General features: G+C 48.5%; 1 protein-coding gene across 2 annotated transcripts in view; it reads left to right on the forward strand.

Annotated features, from left to right (window-relative positions):
• IFT140 (intraflagellar transport 140) overlaps nucleotides 1-20905 on the forward strand; it is a 98025-nt gene that overhangs the window by 24931 nt on the left and 52189 nt on the right. For both annotated transcript variants that reach the window (XM_045820917.1, XM_045820918.1), the window contains exons 12-18: nucleotides 1775-1866; nucleotides 6128-6255; nucleotides 8352-8469; nucleotides 10070-10200; nucleotides 13540-13708; nucleotides 15251-15382; nucleotides 20493-20683. In XM_045820917.1, coding sequence (XP_045676873.1) covers nucleotides 1775-1866; nucleotides 6128-6255; nucleotides 8352-8469; nucleotides 10070-10200; nucleotides 13540-13708; nucleotides 15251-15382; nucleotides 20493-20683 — 961 coding nt within the window. The remainder of the gene's footprint in view (nucleotides 1-1774; nucleotides 1867-6127; nucleotides 6256-8351; nucleotides 8470-10069; nucleotides 10201-13539; nucleotides 13709-15250; nucleotides 15383-20492; nucleotides 20684-20905) is intronic.

Consider the following 20905-nt stretch of genomic DNA (forward strand, 5'->3'; position numbering starts at 1 on the left):
TGGTTGAGAAGTGCAGCTGGATCTGGGGCCAGCAAGCGCTCCAGGGCTCCAGGACAATAAAACAACTCAAATAAGGCTGCACGAGGGTTGCTGCACCCCCGGCTTTTGAACCAGTTCTAGACCACACAGAGTGGCGACCCCATGGCATCTTGACCAAGGCCAGCCTCTGTCTGGAAGTTTCAGGGTGGACCATCAGAAATGATTCATCACTCCCAAACACCTCCCTGTCCCATCAGTCTCTCTAACTCTGTTTCACTGGGTTGCCTTTGTCCTCTCTCCACTCTTGAGCACATGCCTGTATGAATTTCCTGAGGCTGCACAAACTGAGTGGCTTAAATAGAAATTTATTCTTTCATAGGCATAGAGGTCAGAAGTCCCAAATCATTTCCACTAGGCCAAACTCAAGGTATCAATAGGGGCACACTCCCTCCAGAGCTGTAGGGGAGAATTTCTTTCTTTCTTTTTTTCTTTCTTTCTTTCTTTCTTTCTTTCTTTCTTTCTTTCTTTCTTTCTTTCTTTCAGGGAAGGAGAAAGAGAGGGAGAGAAACATCAGTGTGTGGTTGCCTGTCACATGCCCCACCACTGCAGACCTGGCCTACAACCCAGGCATGTGCCCTGACTGGGAATCGAACTAGCAACCCTTTAGTTTGAAGGCTGGTGCTCAGTTCACTGAGCCACACCAGCCAGGGCAGGAAGAATCTGTTTCTTGCTGCTTCTGGTTTTTGGTGACTGTTGGCAGTCCTTGGCTTGAGCTCACAGTATTCCAGTCTCAGCCTCCATTGTCACATTGTTCCTGTCTGAAATCTACCTCTCTCTTACTAGTGACACTTGTGATCACACTTAGGGCCCACCTGGACAGTACAGGATAATCTCCCTATCTCCAGACCTTAATATTTTGGACCATATAAACTAATATTCATCAGTTCTAGGAATTAAGACATGACGCCTTTAGGGGATAGCCTCTAGCCTACATGGTGACCATCAAGACTTGCGCCTCAGCTAGCTCAGTTCTCAGCATCACCCATCCTGACCTCAGCCCTCTCACCTCACAGGAGGACTTGCCCCTGCACTTTCCAAGGCTGATCCCTCTACGTGTTTTTGAAAACCTCACTCCTCTCTGGGGATGCTTTTGCTGCTGGTTATCACCTCTCTCCCTCATATTGTTCTCTGTTTTCCTTTTTCCCTAATGCTTTGTGCCTGAAGTTCTCTTCTAACCCTTTTCTTGCTCTGCCTTGTGTTGTGCTGGTTATTCCCATCTTTTCCTCTCTTCAAGTGCAGACCCTCTAGGGGCAAGGATGAACTTCTTATCTACCCAGCAGGTCAAACAGCACAGCAGGCGCTGAAATATTTTCGGTCTTGTGTGTGTAATCATCTTCCTACCTAGATAAGAACCTGTCTGGAGACAGAGACTAGAGCTTTTGGAACTCCAGAGTTCCACATAAGATAAGCAGATGCTTGCTCAAACAATCGTCCGTCATAGGTGCTGTGCTGCCAGGTAGGAGAAAAGGCTTACCACTAAGTGGTACAGGGCCCAGCACTGAGCTCCCCCATCAAGCCTGGAGCCTGCACAAGCAGTCACCGCCAGCTGTGGCTTTGGGCAGTCCCCTGCCCTTCAGAGCCTCGCCTCCCTCAGCAGCAGCATGCCAAAAACACATCCCTCAAAAGCTATTATGTGGTCAAAAGTGAATTTGGAAACATGCATAAGAATGCTTCTTAAACTCTTAGGAAGTATGAAATGTTTAGCTGCTGTTGTCGTGTTTATCTTTCATTTTAGGTACCTTCCTGTGCGAGTCTCCAGTGTTGGCAATGTATGAGGAAAGTGTTTATACAGTGGAGCCAAATCGAGTTCAAGTTCGAACCTGGCAGGTAAATTGCTGAACTAGAGAAGTGGGCTCTGATGATAAAGACAATTAGGGCCAAGTTTAAAATGCTATTTCTGAATGAAGCCAGAGCCTACATATTGGCTTTACCCAACCAGATCAGATTTCCCCCAGCGGGAGACCAGTTGTAAAAATGGATTCGGGGATAGTTGCTCCATCTATAACTCTTGTAACTTAAGACATCAGGAGGCAGGGCAAAGACCTTTTACAGTGAAAAGGACTAGATTACTAGACCTTGGAGTACGTGGGGTTGTGAAATGGGAGGGAATGTTTGCTGTGCATCTCGGGGGCGCTAAGGAGCCATTAGTTCAGGACACGGTATCTTTGTACAGCCCTTTCTCTGCACGTGTGTGAGGGGGAGGCCAGGATGGGAGCAATACATGCCTTCAAGATGACAGACCTCTAAGACTATTCTGTTCTCTTTTGGTGGTGTAAAGAAACCCTTACTTGTCTATATTGCATACACACACTGAGTGGCTTAAAACAATAGAAATTTATTTTCTCATAGTTCAGGAAGCCAGAAGTCCAAAATTCCAGGCGTGGGCTGGGTTGGCTCCTTCTGAGGCTCTGAGGGAGAATTCCATCAGTGCTTCCTCCAGCTGCTGGTGCTTGCTGGTGATCCTTGGTGTCCCTTGGTGTGTAGACATGTCACTGCAATCTCTGCCTCCGTCTCCTCTTGTCCTTCTGCCTGTGTCTATTTCTCATCTGTGTCCTTACAGGACACTTGTCCTTGGATTTAAGGCCCACTCTAATCCAGAATGGTCTCCCCTTGAGATCCTTAGCTTACATCTGCAAAGACTCTTTTTCCAAATAAGGTCATATTCACAAATTCCAAGTTGACATATCTTTTGATGGCCACCATTCGACCTAATAAATGTAGCAACGTTTTGCATCAGGGTCTAGAATACCTATTGTGACCCTGGTTTTAGCTCTTTGTGTGACTCCTTTGTCCGGCTCTGAGTTCTTTCCTGGAATCCAGTGTCTGGTTTCTGGGGCTTCTGGATCCATGTTCTTATACCTTTCAGTGCTGCTTATCCCCTCCTTCACTCAGCAGTTCCTAAAGGATCTCCATGGAGTTCTCCATTCTAGCGAGGAGTTGGACAGTTAAGTAGCACACTTAAAGCAAGAGAGGGATGGGAAATACCACAGGTGAGCCATTGGGGTAGAGGCCTGATGATGTAGGGGAAGCAGCCCACAGCCCCTGGGGGAGAGTGCAGATGGAGGGAGCTGCCAGTCCCCATCAGACCTTCTGTCTGGGTAAGGTTGGAGGGGAGGCCGAGGCTGGAGGGAAGGAGGCCAGGGCCCAGTGGGGCATCCCATGCAAAAAGAGCTCGCCTCCCTCACATGAACAGTTGTGGCAGGAGCATCTGCCGTGGACATAAAGCTCTGACAGGGAGAGGTCGTGTTCTAAAGAACAGATGACAAGGGACAGCTAGTCAGCAGAAAGCGTGCTGGGAAAGGACTGTTAACCTACTGGGAACGGGCCAGTGGCCTGCTGGGAAGCATGGAGACAACTGAGGGGCCTTGCCCATTGCACTTGGAGGGTGCCTTACAACAAACCACCTAGACTTGAGTCTTTTTTGTTACTAATTTTTTTAACTAAAAGGAGTATGCATTCATTGTAACTGGTAATATAATGCCAGCATGTGCAAGGAAAAGGTTAGGAACTCTCCCTCATTTTGAAAGCCTGCAGCGTGTCTCTCCAGACCTTTCTCCCTGCTGGTGAAGAGGCAGACACACAACTGTTGGTTGGTTGGTGCCCGTTTGTGTCCATGACCTCACCTTCCAGTTTTCTGACAGGACCTCCTTCCAGACCAGCGCGCAGAGCTGCTCTCCCTCTCCCAGTGCTTTATACTGTTTCCTCCCCCAGCCTAGGATGAAGACGGTGACAGGCACCCTAAGGCAGGCTCCTTGACACAGAGGCTGGAGCTGAGGAAAGGGCTGGTGTCTGGCAGACACTGGTGGAGGCTGAAGCCGAGGGGACAGCAGAGAAGTGGGGAATGTGGCAGGAGGGCTGACGGGCCAGTCTAAAGATAGTGAGGGTTGTGAAGCCCAGAGGGACAGGGTGCATTTTGGCTTGCCTTTTCCTTGTGTTTTCTCCTAGAAGATAACTTCTGGGTCAGTGTAGTGGGAAAGACTAGGGGATCTGGTGAACAGTGAGGTCAGGCAGGAGATGCCACAGGTGGCAGATCTAAGGGCCTGGAGCCAGGCAGTGGGCTGGCAGATGAGGCCAGAGTGGAGGGAGAGACGAATTTGTTGGGGAGCAGTTGGATGGTAGGTGGTAACAGAGGGGGGAATTGAGGGTGTTCTGAGTTTTCTAGTTTGGGAATCAGGGTTAACTGTGATGCCTTAAGATGGAAACTATAGAAGCAGTGCAGGTGTCATGGTACAAGGTAAGGGTTTGAGGTGCCTTGTTTTCAAACACCCTTCAGAGACATCCAAGAGCTGGTTGGAAATACAGGTTCTGGAGGTCAGGGGCTGGGTCAGTGAGTGCTCTAAAGCGGTCAGTTTGGGAATTTGGGTACATTGAGGTAAAGGTGATAGTTGAACCAGGGTAGAAGCAAGACGAGTTCAAGTTTGTACCCTGGATACACGGAGCATAAGGAGCCAACAGAGGAAGAGGCTGAGCAAAGGAGGCTGAGAGTCCACCTGTCATCATTGACAAGGTCGTCCTCAGCCCAGTCAACAGTCACCTGTGCCTCTTCTTTTGACCCTATGTCCAAGCAGCTGTTTGCTTGTTCCCTAAGCGTTTATTAAGCTCCACCTAAGGGGCATCGCAGTGAAGATCAGATTCTTCAGTTTGGAATTTCTTCTTTCCTGCCCCCCAGACATTCATCCCTCAACCCCGAGTTTTCTGGGCAGGTTACACAGCTTCCTGCCTCCTCTCCTGCTCTCAGAGTCTCTCTCTGTTGAGCATTATGAGCCCAGTAAGTTCTGTTGGAACACTCCCTGTCATCCAGTTGGCCTCTACTCTCATGCACCGAAACTATGCTCCCACTGCTTCCTGGGCTCAGCCCTGCAATGCCCTCAGCCTTGCACGTCTGACTCACTGCCGCCTCCTCAAGCTCCCAGGGACATACCGCTCACAGTTGGAGTGCCCTGCTCCCAACCTGGTGCTAGGTGGGCTGCAGGCATTCACTGTTATGTCATTGAATTGTGCCAGGAGCCTCTTTTAACTCAGAAGAGTAGGGTCAGTTGTATATAAGACACGCTGCCCAGGCCTGACTGATCACTCTCCTCAATGTGCTGTTAAGAATGACATTTGAAATTAAATGGCATTTAGTCCTGGCTGGTGTGGCTCATGGCATTGAGTGCTGGCATGCAAACCAGAGTTTGGTTCCCAGTCAGGGCACATGCCTAGGTTGCAGGCCAGATCCCCAGTCGGGGACGTGAGAGAGGCAACCACACATTGATGTTTCTTTCCCTCTCTTTCTCCCTCCCTTCCCCTCTGTCTAAAATCAGTAATGCTACCCTGCATAGCCTCTGCTCACTTGCCCACCCTCGGTGCATGGCCCTCTCATGGCTTCTTCATTTTCACTGCAGGGGCCTCAAGGTTCCTAGACCAGCCCCTTCACACTACAGTACATGCCGTCTCCTGTTCCTGGAGTGATGGCCCACAGCTGTCCAGATAGCCGGCTTCTTCTCTCTAATCTAAGCTTATATATTGCCCCCAGACAAGACTTAACCTGTCAAACATTTTATTGAAGTACGATACATAGAAGAAAAGGGACATGTGCATAAGACACAAATGGAACATATCCATCATGTAACTGTCATCTAGTCACTGACCTCCCCGCCCAAAGGTGACCACTTATGTGACACTAGCAGCAGAGTAAGTGTTATTGGAGGCTTTCACTTAAGACCTACGTAAAGAAGTCCCCCTGGCTCAATCCAGAGAGACTTGACTGTCTCATCACCCTTAGCACTTTTCTATTTTAGCATCCTATCTGTCACCTTTCCAGCACTTTCTCAGGCTGAGGTTACATGTGTATTTCCTTGTTGACCTGGTGTGTGTGTCTCCCTCTTGGGACTGCAAGCATGAGGGGTCCCTGAGAGCAGGGCCCTGTCTTCTTCCTGAGGTCGTGTTAGAACCCAGCAGAGTGCCGGGCGCACGCTGAGCCATCACTAAACATTGTCTGAGTATGTGAATGGAGCATTCAAGATTCTCTGTAAATAATGTTTAGTCACGACAGTGAAATGCTGCATAAGCTGCTTTTCTGAATTCCTTGTCCTTTCCTTTTCCTCAGGGGACTGTGAAACAACTCTTGCTGTTCTCTGAGACAGAGGGGAACCCATGCTTCCTTGACATCTGTGGAAATTTCCTGGTTGTAGGGACAGACTTGGCTTACTTTAAAAGCTTTGATCTTTCCCGAAGGTACAGTTTTTGTCCAAATGAAAGTTTTACATTTTGAAAATTAAGAGATAATGTGGTGGGTATAAAAATGGAGAGGAGCTAGAAAATCTATATTCTCATTTTAATATTAACATACCACTTAGTCTTCTTTTTTTAAACACCTGTGTCTTGGCTTAAGTTCTCAATCTTTGCAGGATGGGGAGTAGCACAGGGCAGGGAGAAGGGAGTTGAACAAGTGGTGCACGGGGGATGGCTTAGGGTGGTGAAACTTCTGTGTGATAGATGAGCAGCACAGTCTATCAAAACCAGTAGAACTTTTCAGCAAAAAATGAGCCTTAGTGTGTGCAAATTTAAAAAAAAAACCTTTTAGGTTGGGGGTCCCAGGATGGGATGCAGAAGGTGACAAAACAATCTACCTGTATTACACACAATCTACCTGTATTACACACAATCTACCTGTATTACAAATGTGCGAAACACGCTCCCTGGAGGGGGAGTGGCCGACCTCAGCCACTTTGGGAATGAGTGGCGACTGCGAGACTAAAGGCACAGGTACTTCACACAGCGTGGTGCTCCGGCTGACCAAGTTACTTACCATAGGTCTTACTATCCAATACGGCGGCACAGTGACACTGGACGGGGACAGCGAAGGGAATGGACAGAGGGTAGCGGGAGCTGGGTCCTCCCTATCGGGGAGGGGGTTGCAGACAAGCACTGGAGGAGACGAGAGAGACCCGTGGGGATGGGTTAGAACTGGAGACACAAGTTTGAAGTTACGGATGGCTACGTGTGAAGACACTTACATGGGTGTGTGTCTGCACACCAGTTAGTGCACACACACTTGCTTGTTCTCTCAGTTGAGGGCCTAGAGGCAAGGACACCCCAAGAGCAACCAGCTCCCCAGTGCCCAGACAGCATCTAACAGCATCTCCATGAAAAGGAACTGGGGTCCTTGGAGAAATGGCTGATTCTGGGACTGAGGTGGAAAATGTACAGGATGAGCATGGAGTATCTTAAGTGCCAGAAAGTAAGAAAGTGCTAAAAACCAAAATTCAATGACGGGGTGTGTCAAAGGGTATAGGAGCCAACAGAAAGAGCTCCCAGGGGCCAAAGCTGGAACAACTTGAGAAACAACAGCAACAACAGCAAAAAACCCAGCACTGTATTAGTACCCAAGGTAGAAAATAAATATCTGAGCTCACACCAATATAAATAAATGATCCAGTAAGTTAATAAATACAGGAAATGAGACAACTCTCCTACACAGAAGAATTGCAAATAATTTATGTAGATTTTCCTTCCTCTGGGAGAGGAACATAACTCCCAACTTTGTAAGTGTGGGCTGCACATAGTAACATCCTTCCAAAGGGGACAGTATGGCGTGGGGGGAGGAATAATCTCACAGACATGACCCCAGACAGGAGAGACCAGGCTCAACATCACAGAGATTAGTCACGTCAATGGCACAGACCCCTGATGTGATGACCACAGCACTGTATCTTTGGGGTTTTTTCAAGTCTGATAAGAAAAACATCAGACATTTCCCAGTGGGGTGAGACACTCTACAGAGCAGCTGACCAGTCCTTAAAACTCCATAGGCGTCAAAAACAGGAGTCTTAAGACACGGTCCCAGCCCAGAGGAGCCTAAGGAGGCAGGATGACCAAATGTCATGGGTCCTGATGGGGCTCTGGGACAGAAATGGAAAGAGTTAAGTAAATTTTAGTTCATCCAGAAATGGAAAACTGAAATTGTAAAGTGTGGCATAGCAACCCCTTTATGACAGGGAAGATCACAAACCCGCTGCAAGGGGAAATGCAAGGGGCAGGTTTTTAATAAGCTACTTGGTGTAAAAAGAGGAGGGAGATGAAATTTCATGCTTATATTTGCTGATAAGAACATGAGAACTTTAAAAACTCACCCAGTATTCTGAGCCTGGCTCATTTCCTGGGACATATGGAATCCCGGGGTGACAGCAGCTGGGCCACTGGGCAGAACTCGGAGTTCTGTGAACAGAGGTTTCAGGTCGCTCGGAGAAGCAGGTCCGTACTCTGTGACTGACCGACCGTGCACAGAGATCCTTGGGTTTGCGCTGAGATCCCTGCCCTCCTCCCTGCAGAGAGGCGAAGGTGCACTGCAGCTGCAAGAACCTGGCCGAGCTGGTCCCCGGCGCGGGGGGCATTGTGTCGCTCAGATGTAACGCCAATGGCAACAAGATCAGCATCTTCCTCAGCAAGGTGTGCTTCCCACAGGGGATCTCCTGCGCTCTCACGGGGCCTTTGGCCTTTCTGTCTGTGCCTTTCCTGTTCACTCCCTGCTCCTTGTATCCCAGCTCCCATTCCTCTTCCTCTTCTGTCCCCTCTCCAGGGAGTCCTCTCCTCCCCCACCTGTCCTCTCCTACCTGGTTCCATGCGTGCCCTCCTCACCTGCACAACTTCCGTTTTTTCCTGCCTTTCCTCATTTCTTATTTCATCAGAAACAGTGGCTTCTACTTTACTGAGCCCTTCATCTCTCCTCTTTTTCGTCTCATCATTGCTCTGGGAAACTCTCAGCCCAAGGTGGGGCGGGGGGTGGCCACAGGGCTGTTGAAAGCACCTCTGAGCCTCTTGCCTAGAGATGGAGTGACATCAGGGTGCATACAGCCACGTGGAGCGTCTGAAAGCAAGGTGACAGAGGGCACGGTTTTCTTGTTCTAAGTGGCTGGTGCCTTAACACCTACTAGTGTTTGCTGTCTTCTCATTCATGTGTTTGAGCTCTTGTTCATACATTCAAGAGTGGATTAAGGTTGCCTTCCATGTACCAGGTGCTTTCCTGGGCACTGTGGATACAAACTGATTAGTTAAACAGAGGACTCGGCCCCTCCACTGTGGTTGAACAAACATTGATCAAAGGATGAGGCAAACAAGGATGCTCCTTATACCCGTGGTGAGAGCTGGGAGAGTGAGTGATGCAGGAGCTGCTCTCCAGGGGGGTCAGGAGGCTCCCAGATAAGGTAATGGTTGAGCCAAGATGTGAACTGTAACAGCATAAAACTTCTGACAAGTTCTTGGCATTTGTTGCCCCTAGCAACCAAGCTGGTTCCCTTTTCTCAGTTTCTTTTGTGTGTGCACGTGTACTTTTTGTGTGAGGGTCAAGGAGAAAGAAGAAATTATGGTGGTCACGGTAGTATCCGTGGCATCTGGCACCTCATGCTGCCTGTTTGACGAGTGAAGAGACTGAGATGAGTTCTTCGTCAAAGGGTGCGGCTGGCTGTACTGAGACTGAGCCCCCTGCTCCTGCTCTGATTGCTATGGCAGAACGGCCAGGATTCAGGAAGAGCAAACAAGAGACACCACAGGGTTGACAAAGTAAAGCAAATGTCTTCAGAGACTGAGGGAGTGTGAGTACAGGCTGGTGAGCAGGTGGAAGGAGAATTCAGAGCCCAGAATGCTTGGGAGGAGATTCCCAGCGGGAGGGCAGCCTCCTGGGTGCAAAACGGTTTTGCAGACACCCAAGCCACCCCTCAGGCAGCTGCATCAGAACCGGTTTATCAGAATCCAGATTCTTTCTTGTTCCCTTGGCCAACCCACCTGTGCAACCCACCTGCCATTGCACTCAAGTCAATATCGAAGACAGCTAGATAGCTGTAGTCCACCTTTATAGTATTTTGGGGTTTCTTTTAAACTTTCTGAAATTATGAATTTCAGCAGCAGTTCAACAACCATTCAGTGGGGACGAAGGTAAGTTGACTTTTGAATTCTGAATGTTAGAAGTACACTGGCTGGTGCAGGCTGTGGGTCAGGACGTGGTCTTCTCGGATGTGTTGTCACCAGGAGTTTCTGGTTTCTTGTCCCGCAGGCTGACAGCAGCCCCGATTCCAAAGTCTGTTTCTATGACGTGGAAATGGACTCGGTGACCATCTTCGACTTCAAGACAGGACAGGTCGATCAGAGAGAGTCATTGTCCTTTAACGGGCAGGACACTAAGAAGTAAGATTGGGGTTGGGAGGGTTTTGTTGCAGACGATACTCCGTCAATATCTAGGCAGGTTTCGCTAAGTTATACCTCAAATGTTAAAAGACCCCGGCAATTATTTGTGCTAAAGGCAGAAAGTGAAACAGAAGCATGCTTAGGCAGTTGGGATAGATTTGGATCTTTAATCTTTGTTTTCTAGGTTCTAAGATTCTGAAATTCCGTAGCTCGTTAAAGGCCTGTGACTGAGGTGTCTTCAGAAATGGCCGGATCACGTGATAGAGAGAAAGACAGTGAGCCCTAGACCCATCAGCATCTCTGATGGTAGGGATCGCATGTGTCTTGAAGGGAATGTGTTTGTAGAGAAAATAATTATCCTTCTCCAGAGAGTTCATATAATACAGCAATTTTCAGCCAGCATGCTGCAATAATTTTTATTTTTATTTTTTTATCCTCACCCAAGGACATGCTCATTGATTGATCTTAGAGAGTGGGGAGGGAGGGAGAAAAACATCAAGTGAGGAAAAAAACACAGATCAGTTGTCTCTGGTACGCACCCCAACCAGGTACTGAACCCACAACCTAGCCATGGACCTAGACCGGGAATTGAACCCATGACCTTTTGGTTTATGGGACGATGTTCCAACCAACTGAGCCATACTGGTCATGGCATCGCAAGAATTTTTAAAATACATAATACCTGATTTAGGAAATATCACATTAAAAAAATGACAACAGCCAACACGATAGCCATCTAGTACAAATGAGTCAAAAGTATACCTGTATTTTTTTGTCAGACTGACAAAAATAGAATATATTTTTTGGTGTGCCACAGAATTGTAGTAATTAGTATATGTGTGCCACGAGATGAAAAAGTTTGAAAAACTGCTGATGTAACGTATATGTGTGGTTTCTTCTACAACTGAGAAAATATTCATAGAATTTAAATGCTTATATTTTTCCGCCTACAGCTCACATTTAATTCTGCACGAAGTGCCACACGACATTGAAGTGAGCTGTTCGGGGTGAGAGCTGATTCTGCCCTTGGTAGAGCGGCAGTGTGGCCGGAGCTCGGACTGGTGTGTAAGCAGCCCCAGTGGTTGCAGAGGCAAAAGCCTGCCGCTGGTGGTGCCACACTTCCACCTTTCTGCCCCTCAGAGTCCCTTTCCTGAGCCTTCCTTCACCAGGTGGCTTAAACTCACATCTGTCGGTGGCCCCACACGTATACACACACATCTCCATCTCTCACCAAGTTTGGCTCCACTTCCCCATCTCCAAATGTCCCTGGAGTTTCTCGCCGTAACCTCAAAAATAGACTACCAGCTCAGCCTCACTCCCCAGAGACCCGGTTCTTGCCTGAAGCACCACTTTTCTGGGTCACCTGATCTAAAGCCTCAGAACTAACCCTTCCCCTAACCCCCACTCTCCATAGCTCTACTCCCAGTGTTCTTATTGTGAATGTCCCTGAGTTATGTTTCCCCTCCACACTCCGCCTGCCATTTGTGCTTTCCTCCTAGTGGCTGCTACAACCTCTGAGACACATCCTTGTGTCCACCCACACCCCTCACCAGACCAGTCCGAAGGTGGCCCTGGCACTCCTGGGGGCCCCATAAATGCTTCATCTAAACCACCATGCCTGTCTGCCTGCCCTGCTTTCTGCTCATTCTGAGAGCAGTGACATCTGTGAGGGCTGCTGGTTTCCTATAGGGCAGGCCCCCAAGCTCCTGCATGGATACACGGGCATGTGGGGTCTCTCCCTAACTTGTCCTATTCCTTGAGGTAGTGGTCAGGTGAGGTTCAGTCTTCTGTCAGTTGCCTGCCTTCTTTTGAGATCTGACCCATTGTTTGCCACCCAACCCATTTTTTTATAGGGGCTTTAAATTCTTAATATTATAAATGGATGATAAAAGGGTTGGGGGGGGTTGTGGTTGGGGCCCCTGGGCTCCTAACAACTCTCGCTGTCAGGAGCGTTGCAACACAGGAGGATGGTTTTGTATAAGCTGAAGTTTGCTCCAATGTTATCTTTTGCCTGCAGCTGTGGGGGCGGTTAGTCATGTTCTATTCTTGCTTTCCAGTAATTTCCAGTCCAATCACTGGCTGTGTAGTGGGCTGAGAAGGAGGCTGTCTTCAGAGTCTGGAGAGACAGAAAAGGATTAAAACCCTCTGTCCAAGCCTCACAGACACAGGGTTAGGGGGTTAGCCTGGGTCGAGCTTCAGCTGCCCCCTGCTGCCCCAGTCATAGGTCTCAGGAAGTGGAAGAGAGGGAGAAATGGAGAATGTCCCCATATGGGCCACCAAAACATTAGGGTAGTTGGTGATGCGGGCTGTGAAAGAATTCACAAAGAGAAGAAAAGGCAAAGAACAAAGTTTTATTCACTTTTCAAGAGGGGAATGGGGCAGTGTGTGGAGAGATACACCAGCCTACACCCATTTTTTTCTCCCTGCAGCTCTTCACTGCATGCTGAGGCCTTAGTGGAAAGGTGGAGGGACCAGGAGTAAATGCACCACATCACACAGGTTGCAGTTGAAACTAGAGCCCAGGTCAGGAAACTGCCTAGCAGGGGGTGCTGTCCCCCCTTGAGGCCCACCCACTGGTGCTGGACTTTGGGGCCAGCATCAGGGACCTTGTGAAACCAGAAAAGACATCAGAGTTCAGGCTGCCTGTCACTACCAAACCCAATAAGCAGAGACAGGGATTGAATCTTTATCGGTGCTTCATTCAGATGGCCGGCGATCTGAGAAGATGGTGAGTTCATACCCTAACAGACTATCTTGTCTTTTCTTTCCAGGCCAAGGTTTTTATAGCAGGGAATAAACAAGGTGTGGTGAGGAGTTTTGAAATTTAGGGAATAGTTAATTGGATTAAAAAAACAGCACGAGCATTCTCGCCCTGGGTGGTGGTCATCTCACCCTGAAGCACAATGGCTCAGATACCGTCTTGAGTTGCTTGCAGTCCTGTTGAGGAACAAAGGTGGAACTGCTTATGGTCTCCTGGAGTCAGAGTAGGTCATACCTTCAGTCCCGGAACAAAAGCTTTTATATGCATTGATTATTAAGCTTATTAGCTATTATAAAGTAAAATTTTCCAACTCTTGAGTCCCCTAGCACTGTGCCAGACTTCTAGAGCCAAAGCCTCAGTGTCTGTCTCTCCAACCAGACTCCCCTGGGACTCTTTCAACCAATTTCTTTCAGTGTAAAAGAATATAATCGAACAGGCTGCATCAAAACTTAGTGTGCAAAGGTATTCCCAAGCTGGGCGAGCAAGAGGCCTGCTGCCGCTGATTGGAGACTGGCCTGAAGGTGTTGCCAGAGGCTCAGACAGGAACTCTCAGTGTTCCAGATGGGTCTGTCTTTCAGGAACCGAGCCTCTGCCAATGAGAAGCTGGCACACCTTGCTCCCGTGAGCCACTTCTGGGATCAGAGCGAGCCCAGGCTGTTCGTGTGTGAGGCCATGCAGGAGGTAACAGGAGCCCAGCCGCAGCCTGTGGACAGGAAGGCCCACACCGAGGACAGCGCTGACCCCACGGTACTGCCCAGCCTTCATTTGTATTTAGTGGCATGGGGACTTTGGATCTGTGGGTTCACAATCTTGGTGATGAGGTTTATAGGAAAGTTACAAGGAAATCCATTCACGCGGAGCAGCTCGTCCCCCACTAGGATGCCTGTGCAGTCGCTCCCTCTGGGCATGCACCTGGAGGCTGGCCCCACCCCCTCTATCTTGTCTGACTCAACGTTATATACTCTGCTTTCCTGTTATCTCAGCTAACCCTTTGATGTTAGCACGTCCTGTGACTGAATCCCTGAGGCAGCATGCTGACTCCTCATTTATTCCACAACTTGCTGTGACCCTCAAACAAGGGCAATTCTGACTAATGCAGCCTCCTCACCTCAGTCACTGCTCTCTGCTCATGCCACCCTACTCCCCAGGCTCTGCAGGCTCTCCCTCTCCCATGCCGATGGCTCCCGGGGCCCCATCCCCCCAGCCCAGGGGTCAGGACCCTGACACTTTCCAAGTCTTGTGTCTTGTGGGACAGGACATCTAGCATTCCCTGGGAAAGCCCAGTGGTTTTTTGTGCTTCTTTCTAACCTACATCTTTCCAAGAACATTTATATGTAGGGTCCTCAGTAAATCAGCAAAGGACAGCACCCCTCTAACTTTAGGGGGCTTTTCTCCCTGCCAAAGGAATTTTCTTTCCAGGATGGTAAGAATTTGGACCCCCCTGAGATGATCAGCAATTAGTGTCCACATTCTGAGATTTTCAGAAGCAAGTCTGATCATCAGTTCTGGAACACCGCATGGTAAATGTATTGAGGTGGCATCTCTGTCATTGGGTTGAGCAAAGCAAAGACATTGCCAGAGGAATTTCCTTCAAGATGGAGGGCCTGGTGACAAGTCTAGACAAGTGATAAGAACATGTAAATTGATAATGAGTGAAAGAGGAGGTAGTGTACATGTGAAGGGCACTTCTCAGCAGTTTGATCAGAAAGCTCTTTTGGTCTTTTATGAAAAGACTAAGAATTCACACAGCAAGAAAGGCTCTGGCACCCCTCGACTCCTATTCAGAAGGGGCTGCAGCCTGGTGTTGCTGTTCTGGGTCCTTTAGGACAGGATCCTCAGGAGTCCCTCACCTCTTCACTGTGTGCTTCCTGTTCCTTGAAAGTGGTGGCAAAACCTTTCTTGTCATTGTTTCTCTGGGTAAAGAAACTGAAGAGGGTGTCTTTTGAAACCTGAGCACTTTTCTGAGTTTCACCAGCAGGGTGGGAATGACTAGTCTGTGCCACAAGGAAATCAGTCAGTGGGAAGGACATGGTGGCTTTCAAACCAGATGACGTGCACCCTTCCAGCAGATGCATCACTTTTTCCAGAGCACAGCAGCAGATGGCGGTGGAGACTGGTGTGTTTGCCGCATGCCCTGGAGGAGAGTGCATTATCTGTGCCAGAGTGTCCTCGTCTTCTGTTCTGTTTGTATTTATGTAAATACCTCGTTGGTGAAAATGGGAATTAGTTGTAAAATAGTGAAGTATATCGCCAGACTAAAAACAGAACAATATTTTCCCTCTCTCCCAGGAGGACGTGTTGATTCTGTCCTTCTTCATTTCTGAGGAGCATGGCTTCTTGCTTCAGGACAGCTTCCCCCGGCCGCCCGCCTACCAGTCTCTCCTGGGAATGGAAGTGCCCCATTACTACTTCACGAGAAAGGTGCGAGTTCTGGGAGTACCAGGCCACGTTCTCGGGTCTCTCTCCTGGGCTGGGCTCAGGTATCCCAGGTGCTGGAGTCAGGTACCTCTTCTCACCACTCATTAAACAAGGCAAACCATGTGCTCTCATTTGTCCCCTAAAATTCCAGCAAATATGGGGTCTTCGGTGTTAAGAGAATCGTGAGGCTTGGCTTTGCTCTTTTTTTTTTAAATATATTTTATTGATTATGCTATTACAGTTGTCCCATTTTCCCCCTTCTCTCCCCTCCACCCTGTACCCCCTCTCCCACCCACATTCCCCCCCTTTAGTTCATGTCCATGTGTCATACTTAGGAGTCCTTTAGCTTCTACATTTCCCATACTATTCTTGCCCTCCCCCTATCAATTTTCAACCTACATTCTATGCTACTTATTCTCTATACCTTTTCCCCCTCTCCTCCTCCCACCCACCCCCCTGCTGCTAGCCCTCCATGTGCCCTCCATTTCTGTGGTTCTGTTCCTGTTCTAGTTGTTTAGTTTCTTTTGGTTTTGCTTTAGGTGTGGTTGTTAATAATTGTGAGTTTGCTGTCCTTTTACTATACATGTCTTTTCTTTATCTTCTTTTCTTAGATAAGTCCCTTTAGCATTTCATAAAAGAAGGGCTTGGTGATGATGAACTCCTTTCACTTGACCTTATGTGAAAAGCACTTTATCTGCCCTTCCATTCTAAATGAGAGCTTTGCTGGATAGAGCAATCTTGGATGTAGATCCTTGTCTTTCATGACTTGGAATATTTCTTTCCAGCCCCTTCTTGCCTGTAAGGTCTCTTTGGAGAAATCAGCTGACAGTCTGATGGGAACTCCTTTGTAGCTTACTGTCCCCTTATCTCTTGCTGCTTCTAGGATTCTCTCCTTTGTTTTTTACCTTGGCTAATGTAATTATGATGTGCCTTGGTGTGTTTCTTCTTGGATCCAACTTCCTTGGGGCTCTCTGAGCTTCTTGGATTTCTTGGAAGACTGTTCCCTTTGCCAGATTGGGGAAGTTCTCCTTTATTATTTGTTCAAATACATGCTCAATTTGTTGCTTTTCCGCTTCCCATTCTGGTACCCCTATAATTCGGATGTTGGAACGTTTAAAGGTGTCCTGGATGCTCTTAAGCTTTTCCTCGATTTTTTGAATTCTTATTTCATCATGCTTTCCTGCTTGGTTGCTTCTATCTTCCTTCTGGTCCACTGTATTGTTTTGAGACTCAGATTCCTCCCTTTCACTATTGGCTCTCCTCCGCGTATCTTCCTGCATCTCTTTTATGGTAACCTGCATCCTTTCATCTAAATTGCGCCCAAAATCAACCAATTCCGTGAGCTTTCTGATCACCAGTGTTTTGAACTGTGCATCTGTTAGATTGGCTATTTCTTGGTTGCTCAAAAGGATGAGTCCTGGGGGACTGACCTGTTCTGTTGGAAACATGTCTTATGTCTTTCCCTGTCTCTCTCCCTCCCAGTCTGGTCGCTCTTGTTACGGTGGGAGGCGGAGCCTTAGGTGTTCACCGGGGCTGGGCACCCCAGTCTCTAGATTGTGACGTTATATGTGGGGGCGGGGGCGGGAGCGGGGACGGGAAGGAGCAATGGCGATAGTTCCGTTCTCCTGGGCTCAGACCCTTCTCTGGGATCCTGGGCTGCGAGCTCTGCCCTGGTCCACAATCGCTGCCTCACTGGGTCCGCCAGCCGCAGCTTGCGTACTCAGGGATCACTGCTGCGTTCTTGCGCCCTGGATGGCTGTCGCGCCAATTTTGCGCCAAATTTTCCCCGACCTCCGCATGCTGCCAACCCGCGCCCGCCCCGCACCTGCCCGGCTCGTCATCTCCTACCAGTCTGGATGTACGGGTCTACTTCAACTTCTTGGCTGTCCGACTTCCATTCAGAAAAATCCTCTATCAGTTCTGAGTGTTATTCTATCTGTAAATTATTGTTATTCTAATCTTGGTTGTGCGAGGAGGTACAGTGCATCCACCTATTCCTCCATCTTGCCGGGAGTCCGGCTTTGCTCTTAAGACAGAGCTGTGCTAAGGAGGAGGGTCCTGGCATCACTAGGGTGTCCTCCCAGTGTTTCCCCTGAGGGCACCACACCCTGCAGCTTTCCTGTCTTCTTTTATTTTTTTAAAGGTTTTATTTATTTTTATACAGAGGGGAAGGGAGGGAGGAAGAGAGGGAGAGAAACATCAATATGTGCCTCCTGCCTCTTGCATGCCCCCCACAACCCAAGGCATGTGCCCTGACTGGGAATTGAACCAGCGACCCTTTGGTTCGCACACTGGCACCCAATCCACTGAGCCACACCAGCCAGGGCTGCCTTCTTTTATTTTATTCTAGCTGCAGTTTTAAAATTATGTATTCCATATCCACTGTAGAAAATATAGAAGCTACAATTAAAGAAATAAAGACCAAAGATGATGCAAATCTCCACAAAACCAGCCCCCAGACACTGTGAATAGGCTGGCATGTGGCCTTTCAACAGGTTTCTGTACTCACCTACATTAGTGCACATTACATATATATATAGTTTTTTTATTGATTTTTGGGAAAAAGAAACATTGGTTTGTTGTTCCATTTTTTTATACATTCATTGGTTGCTTCTTGTATGTGCCCTGACCGAGAATCGAACCCACAGCATTGGCATATTGGGACTATGCTCTAACCATCGAAACTACCTGGCCAGGGACAGATATGGTCTTTAACTTTGTGAGAGAATGGACGAGCATTGTTTCCAGCATTCACATGCTCATGCCTAGCGTGGTTACTTTGGGCGAGTTACCTGCCTTCCCTGGGACTTGGTCCCCTCTGCTCCACGGCCCCTGGATCTTTGTGGTTCTGAGACTCTGCTGAAACTGCACGTATCGTAGCTTAAATGATTACAACAACAAATCTGGGTGCAGTTGGTTTACACATCCCTAAAAACACCACGTAAAACAACATGGCATGGCCATTGACATGATGAATAATGTATAGATCCACATTTACTTGTGTTGAATGGCATGATCTTTGTCACGATCGGGAATGGGTCCATGTCATCCCCAAATCCCAGAATCTCTGTGCCCTGTCCACGCAGGTTTTCTCTATCCCTTGTTTGAAATGGATTAGTTCCATCAGACTAGCATTTTTCTGAATTTTATTATATAGTGCTCCTTACGCATTTTTATCTGTCTTTGATATGAGAACTGGGAAAGTTGTGAGAGACAGTTACATTCTTTCTATTGCGTTTTCCCCTGTTCTTCTCACACTATGGACTTCGGTGTCCGCCTCACATTTATGCAGTCTCTCATTTCCTGTCTTCTCTGTGCCCACTGTTCTAGTCATCCAGGACAGGAGACGCGTGTGATACAGTAGACGACGACTCCCCACTTATCCTGTGGCACTTTAACTATGCCCCTTTCTCAGGATCTTTTTTCCTTTATTTTAAGCTACAGTTGTCTGTGCGACAGTACTTCCCACCTGACCTGCATGCCCTCTTTAACCAGGTTTATTGGGGACATGACACCATATCAGCTGGTCATGGATAGCAGCACACCCGTGTCACTCTGCAGGGCTCTCATCCTGGCCAGATGTATGGCACAAACAGGCCGTACATCTTTAAATGCTGCCCTCCTTCTGCTTGCTGACCTGTGTTTACCTCCCTCAGCCATGTTCCAGGAGCTCCCATCTGCACACTTGAGAGCCCACAGCCCTGGATCCTTAGCTCCCACCTGTGTCCAGGGCCAGTGGCCCAGTCCCTCCCTGGTAGAGCTGTAATGAGAGCAGGTGCAAATGCTGAAGCAGGGGGCGGGTGAGGCAGGGCCCTCAGGTGCTCATATGTCGGTGAGAATTCCTGAGTGTGCTCACAGGAGCCAGGTTCTGATTAGGTCACAGCAAGGCTGATGGACATCAGGTCCTGTCTGTGATCATTAAACCACAGCTAGCAGTGCATGATTATTTTTGTATGTGCAGACTTCTGAAGGTTTTCCATTCCATGCAAAATCAGTCCAAACTTCAGCCTCCTGCCTGGTGTGACCCAACCTACACATGGTCATGAACGCTGAATTTAAGTAGCCCTGGACTGTAGGTTGCCTCAGGACCTTTGCTTATGCTTTGCCCTCTGCCTAGCAGGGTCTTGCCATCTACACCTGGGTCTGATACATTCTACCAGTTTCTCAAGGCCCTGGTCAAGCACCCCCTGAAGTTGGGGACCACAGGTGAACTTGAGGAGCAGCAGTGATTTGGAAGAGCTGCCGGGAACTACACCAGAGGCAGGTGGTGGAAGCTAGCCTTGCAGACATCATGCGACAGTGGCAGATTCAAGACCAGTGACATACGGGGCACTGGGTCCCAGGAGGGTGGATCATGACCCCCCTTTACACAGGGTGGTGTTGTGTACACCAGAGAAACTGGGCCTGCAGAGAGAAAGGAACAAATGATGTGGACAGCAGAGGTTTGGGTGTGTGGGCGCCAGCCCAGGAGAAAGCGGGTGAGCGTGCAGGCAAGTGCAGTGCCCAACAGTCAGGAAGGAAGCCAATACCTGAGGGAGCAGGTCCCTGCAGAGGGCTGCTTTTCAAGGTGCCAGGTACAAAGAGGCCTCAGGCAGCACCCTGTAAAATTGTGCTCCCGCTCTGACTGGAGGACATTCTCTCTCTGCATAGCTGTATGGGGAGCTGTGTGCTAGGTTGGCAGTTCTGAGAAAAACCAGTGGGGTGGGGGGGCACTCCACTGATCCAGGTTATTGTTTTGGAAAATTACAACTGAAATCATGATGGCGTTAACTTATTTTAGACCTTGCTCATGTATGTGTATGTATATGTTGTATACTTAATAGTAAAACCTTTCTAGTTTACAAAACAAACCTGGAGGTGGGGATTTTCACAACCATTTTACATATAACTGTTGAAAGTTCCCGTGCATGCCTTTACTTGTTTGCCATCTGAAACCAGAGCCAAAATGTCTAATTTCAGAAGAGGACAGATTTTTGTTGCATTTGTCAGGGCCCCTTGCTGACCATCCACATCTGTCTGCAGAAGGGCCTCCATAGCTGACATACGAGAAAGGCTTAGTGTAGGCATGAGCTTTACATGAACTGACAGGTAAACAAAGCCCTTTCTCATTCAGCCAGGAGAAGCAGACAGAGACAACCAGGTGGATTCAGGGCACCACTGCATGGTGGGCAGGAGGCCCCTGCGAGACTTTGTGGGGCTGGAGGACTGTGACAAGCCCACCCGGAATGCCATGCTCAACTTCAGCTACTTCATTGCCGTCGGAGACATGGACGAAGCTTTCAAATCTATCAAGCTCATCAAAAGGTAAGGATTCTGTTCACTAAGGTGTTGAAGGGATGAGAACACTTAGAATACTTTCTCTATGTGTCTCTTCCCCTTCTAAATGTGATTCTAAGAGTCACTAACTCTTCTGTGACTCTGTATTTCATGGTCTTTTTACTCAAAATGCTGCTGCTCAGACGCCGGGATATGCCTGGCACATGGCACCGCAGAGCAGTGAGTTTGAGCGTGGACACGGCCAGGTGT

The sequence above is a fragment of the Phyllostomus hastatus genome, unplaced genomic scaffold (genome assembly GCF_019186645.2).
Source record: "Phyllostomus hastatus isolate PE091 unplaced genomic scaffold, TTU_PhHast_1.1 phas_scaffold_442, whole genome shotgun sequence".
Taxonomy (NCBI): domain Eukaryota; kingdom Metazoa; phylum Chordata; class Mammalia; order Chiroptera; family Phyllostomidae; genus Phyllostomus; species Phyllostomus hastatus.